Source organism: Nicotiana attenuata, chromosome 6 (genome assembly GCF_001879085.1).
Source record: "Nicotiana attenuata strain UT chromosome 6, NIATTr2, whole genome shotgun sequence".
NCBI lineage: Eukaryota > Viridiplantae > Streptophyta > Magnoliopsida > Solanales > Solanaceae > Nicotiana > Nicotiana attenuata.
The window spans coordinates 89,974,613-89,978,409 of NC_031994.1; the positions used below are offsets into that span (position 1 = coordinate 89,974,613).

At 40.8% G+C, this 3,797-nt stretch overlaps 1 protein-coding gene across 1 annotated transcript; it reads right to left on the reverse strand.

Moving 5' to 3' along the window:
- On the reverse strand, nucleotides 693-3,582 carry LOC109227428. The gene has a single exon (XM_019392590.1). It carries the CDS (start codon nucleotides 3,186-3,188, stop codon nucleotides 891-893), a length of 2,298 nt encoding a protein of 765 aa, XP_019248135.1. The 5' UTR covers nucleotides 3,189-3,582; the 3' UTR covers nucleotides 693-890.

The following is a 3,797-nucleotide window of genomic DNA, read 5'->3' on the forward strand; positions in this document are numbered from 1 at the left end:
AAGGAGTATAATAGCCGAATTCAGAAGCTCACATATTGATTAATTAAAACACACAGTTTGGTATAAGCTTTAGCATTTTGGCTAGTAAAGCTGAGAAAGGATTGCCCGGATATAAGTTCGCTCAACTGTATGGATGATGAATCGAAGTTGGTTCAATATGAGAAATTTCAGCATGCCTTAGGCTTGGAAAGCAATAATGCATAATTGACAACTGAAGCTGAAAATATTAGTTAGTTTCTTCCTTTGTTTTTCCCATAACATTTTTATTAATTTAAAACACGCCAGGTAACTCAATGCATGTAAAGCTGGATATACAAAGGCAAAAGCAACTCCGATGGTTGAGGACATCCGGTATTCACGGTTATGGTCAGAATGTAAAGCGACACATAAATCTGGTGAAAAATATTTAGGTTAGTTTCAAAAACTTTGTTTGAACCTCCTGATCTTTTTTTGCTGACAACCACCAAATTAAACAAGTTAGGCACTTTCAAAACACTCTTATATCTGCAAGAAATGAAATGAGCTACATGCAGCTTTAGAACACAAGTTAGGATGCCCCTGATCCAACTCATTGGCAAAGATCTTGATATTAGCCTAAAATATGCAAGAGTTAAACAAAAAATCCCTTCTGTCCTTGGAAAAGTTTATGATAACAAACAAGAATGAACAATTTTCTTCAGAAAAAAGTACTCTAGCTTCACATGTAACAGGATGTTATATCATCAATAGGCAATTGATGGAATTACAGAGCTCAATTTCCTCAATACTGTCTACACACAACATCTCCAAAACCATCTATTAGAAGTAACAAATGGAGGAAAGAGAAATTAAAGAATTTATACACCCGACTTATCAATATTCTACAACAGTTAAGAGATTAAGAAAATAAATTAAACTGAGGGTGCATCTACAAAGACTTCATTGAACATGTCATCCTCACCATTTGCTGTAGTAAGCATATCCGCGTCCTTCTCCTCGTCACTGGAAAAATCCCGTTTCTCAAGTTTTGCATGAGCTGCAATGAAGATCATTCTTTGAGCCCTATCCATGCCAACCCTCGAGTTCCCTTGCAGAGAAACCCATCTCATAAAGGGCCAGTTACATTTAAATCTGCATGAGGTCGCCTGAAGGAAGAGAAGCCTAACCGCGACCTTACCCAGCGACTTGAACTCTTTCAGGCAAGTTTCCCATACAAGCCTACTACTCTGAGGATTTGCAATTTTCATTCGCCCCGTTACTGGATCTCGCTGCTTTACTTGAACAGCCTGAGCATACAGTGGGTCAAGACCTTCTAACCTCCATTTCATAAGCTCCATTAGTGCAATGGGAGCTTCCTCCCTCGGTACTAGCCGTGTTATAAGCTTGTCTATGTCCTTCTCTTGATCATGTGTCAGACGTTTAAATGGTGGAAGGTACTTCCCACTTGCATCCCTCAATAAGTATAATGGATCAAGTACAAATGCAGCTGCCCATGCAGGATGATAGTTTCTCTTGAACCGCGTATCAATTATCTTCTCAATAGGGCCCTCAGCAATGCTAAATTTGGCACACCAGTCCTTTACTTTAGCTCTCAACTCCTCCCAAAGAAGAAGACACTGACCAACTAAGGGTCTCTCAGCCTCAATGTCATCAGCCATCTCCTTAATCAGTTTCACTAGTGAATGAGCAGCCTCCACATCATTCCAAAACCCAACATCTTGTATCATCTCTGCCACCTCTCTAGCAACAGGATCCTCTATGCATGAGACCTTATAGGAATCATCCACCACTACTAGCTGCAGTATTCGAGCATAACTTAGTATATCCTCCAACATTGCGATAACAGGACCAAAGTTCTTTGATAAATTGCAGTCAGCTGAAGGAACTCTAATCAACCCTGCAAGCTCAACGCCACATGATCTGAACTTCCTAAAATGATTTCTGATCTGAGACTTGCTATTGAAAAGATTTGCAATCTTGAAACAATTATCAGTAACAGTTTTAAAAAGTGGAAGCTCTCTACTAAAGTCTTTCAACAAACTAATAACTCCATGAAGTTGGCATGAGATATTAACCATCCAATGATTTCGAACCTCCAAATTCCGTAATGCCTTACCTTTGTACTTATCCGCGACTATTCCTACACATCTTTGAACAACATTACCACACAACCCTTTAATCGTTTCACTTAAGACTTCCTCCGCATACTCAGATGGCACCAAACCCCCCTTATACACTGCCTTATGAAACACATTAGTACCATTAGGAAGATTTACAATAAATTTAATCACAGTTTCTTCCCCATACTTACAAATATCCCTCCCCCATCCATCTGAAGCAACCTGAAAAAACGCTGCATCACGGATTCTGGTTTCGGACTCCATTCTTGCTTCTTCAAACTTAGAATCAAGCTTTTCTCCCACAAAGTCCTTCCTCGAAACCGCAGGCAAGCCTACTTGGTTAAGGAAAGCTTTGAACTTTGGATGCTCAATGCTTGAAAGTGTAACTGTCCCACAGGACTCATAAAACCAATCAGCTAACAAATTGAAAGCTGAATCAACCTGGTCCTTACTCAAAGCTGGACCAGGGGAAGAACCTTTCAAACTTTTAAGCTTCTTTACACTATCTTCAAACATAGCTAAAGCACCCAAATCCTCTTTCCCACCTGACAACACCAAATGCTGCTGCTGCTGATGATGATGATGATGATTATGATGATTCAAACCCGTGTGGGCCACAATTTCTTGGGCTGTTTGGACTGGTGAATAGCCCATTTCACCCCTGTAATTGTCCACCAATCCAACTTGGTGGTGGGAACTTGACGAAGTACCCGTTTGAGGTGAACTTCGCTTGCGATGATTCTGTGAAGAAGGTGAAGCTAAAGGGGGTAATTGTGAAATGGGCCTTAAGACAGAGCCAAAATTGGGACAAGTGCCTCTCTTAAGATGCTCTGTAGCAGTCCGAGATGGGTTTGAAGCTGAAAACGCAGCGTCACACAAAGTGCACTTGAGTTTCACTGCTTTAGGGAGGTTTGTTTCTGGGTTTTGAATCAGAATGGGCTCGAGATGAGCCCAGTACCATGCTCCTTTCCCTTTGATAGCTTTTGTACGGACCGCAACTAGCCCTTCATATCGTTTGTTCACCGCTTTCGCCGCCACGTCTTCGCCAGAAGTTAACGCGTCAACTGGGTTAGCATTCACGTTAGCCATTTCACAAGAATAACTGCGAAAAAAATTAGGAGCTTTTGTAGGTCTATTATACTGTTGCTGAGCTTGTTATCCACTTCAGTGTGTATTTGAGTATCATCATTGTGTTGGCTTAAATTTTGAGCTCCGGTGAAGAAAATTCGATGTATACGAGGTGGGTTTTCGGATATGCCGGAGTCCCATGCCGGAAACCGGCGACCCAATCGACGAATGAGGAACAACTGAGAAGACAAAACTGGTATGCAGATTATATGTTTGAGTGAATGCTTAACTGAATCTGTAGTAAAATTGGTGTTTGACAGAAGAGAAATTAGGAGCAAGAATGGTATTGGTGAGGAAAAGAAAGAGAGTACTACTTCATTGGAGTCTTATTGTGCTACTTTTGTCGTTGAGACATGAGAAGACAACCTGCGGGGTAGGAGAGGGGGTGGGGGTGTAAAACCTGGTATCACGTGCTGATAAAAGCGCGTGTGCAAAATCTACCTAAACGGTGGCTTTAGATTTGTCAACAGGAGAAGAGGGTGGAGCCCATGAGATTTTTTTTATTTTTTTTGTTGCTAATTTAAAAATAAAAATAAAAAAAATAGACCAATGGAAATTGACTCTTCCACT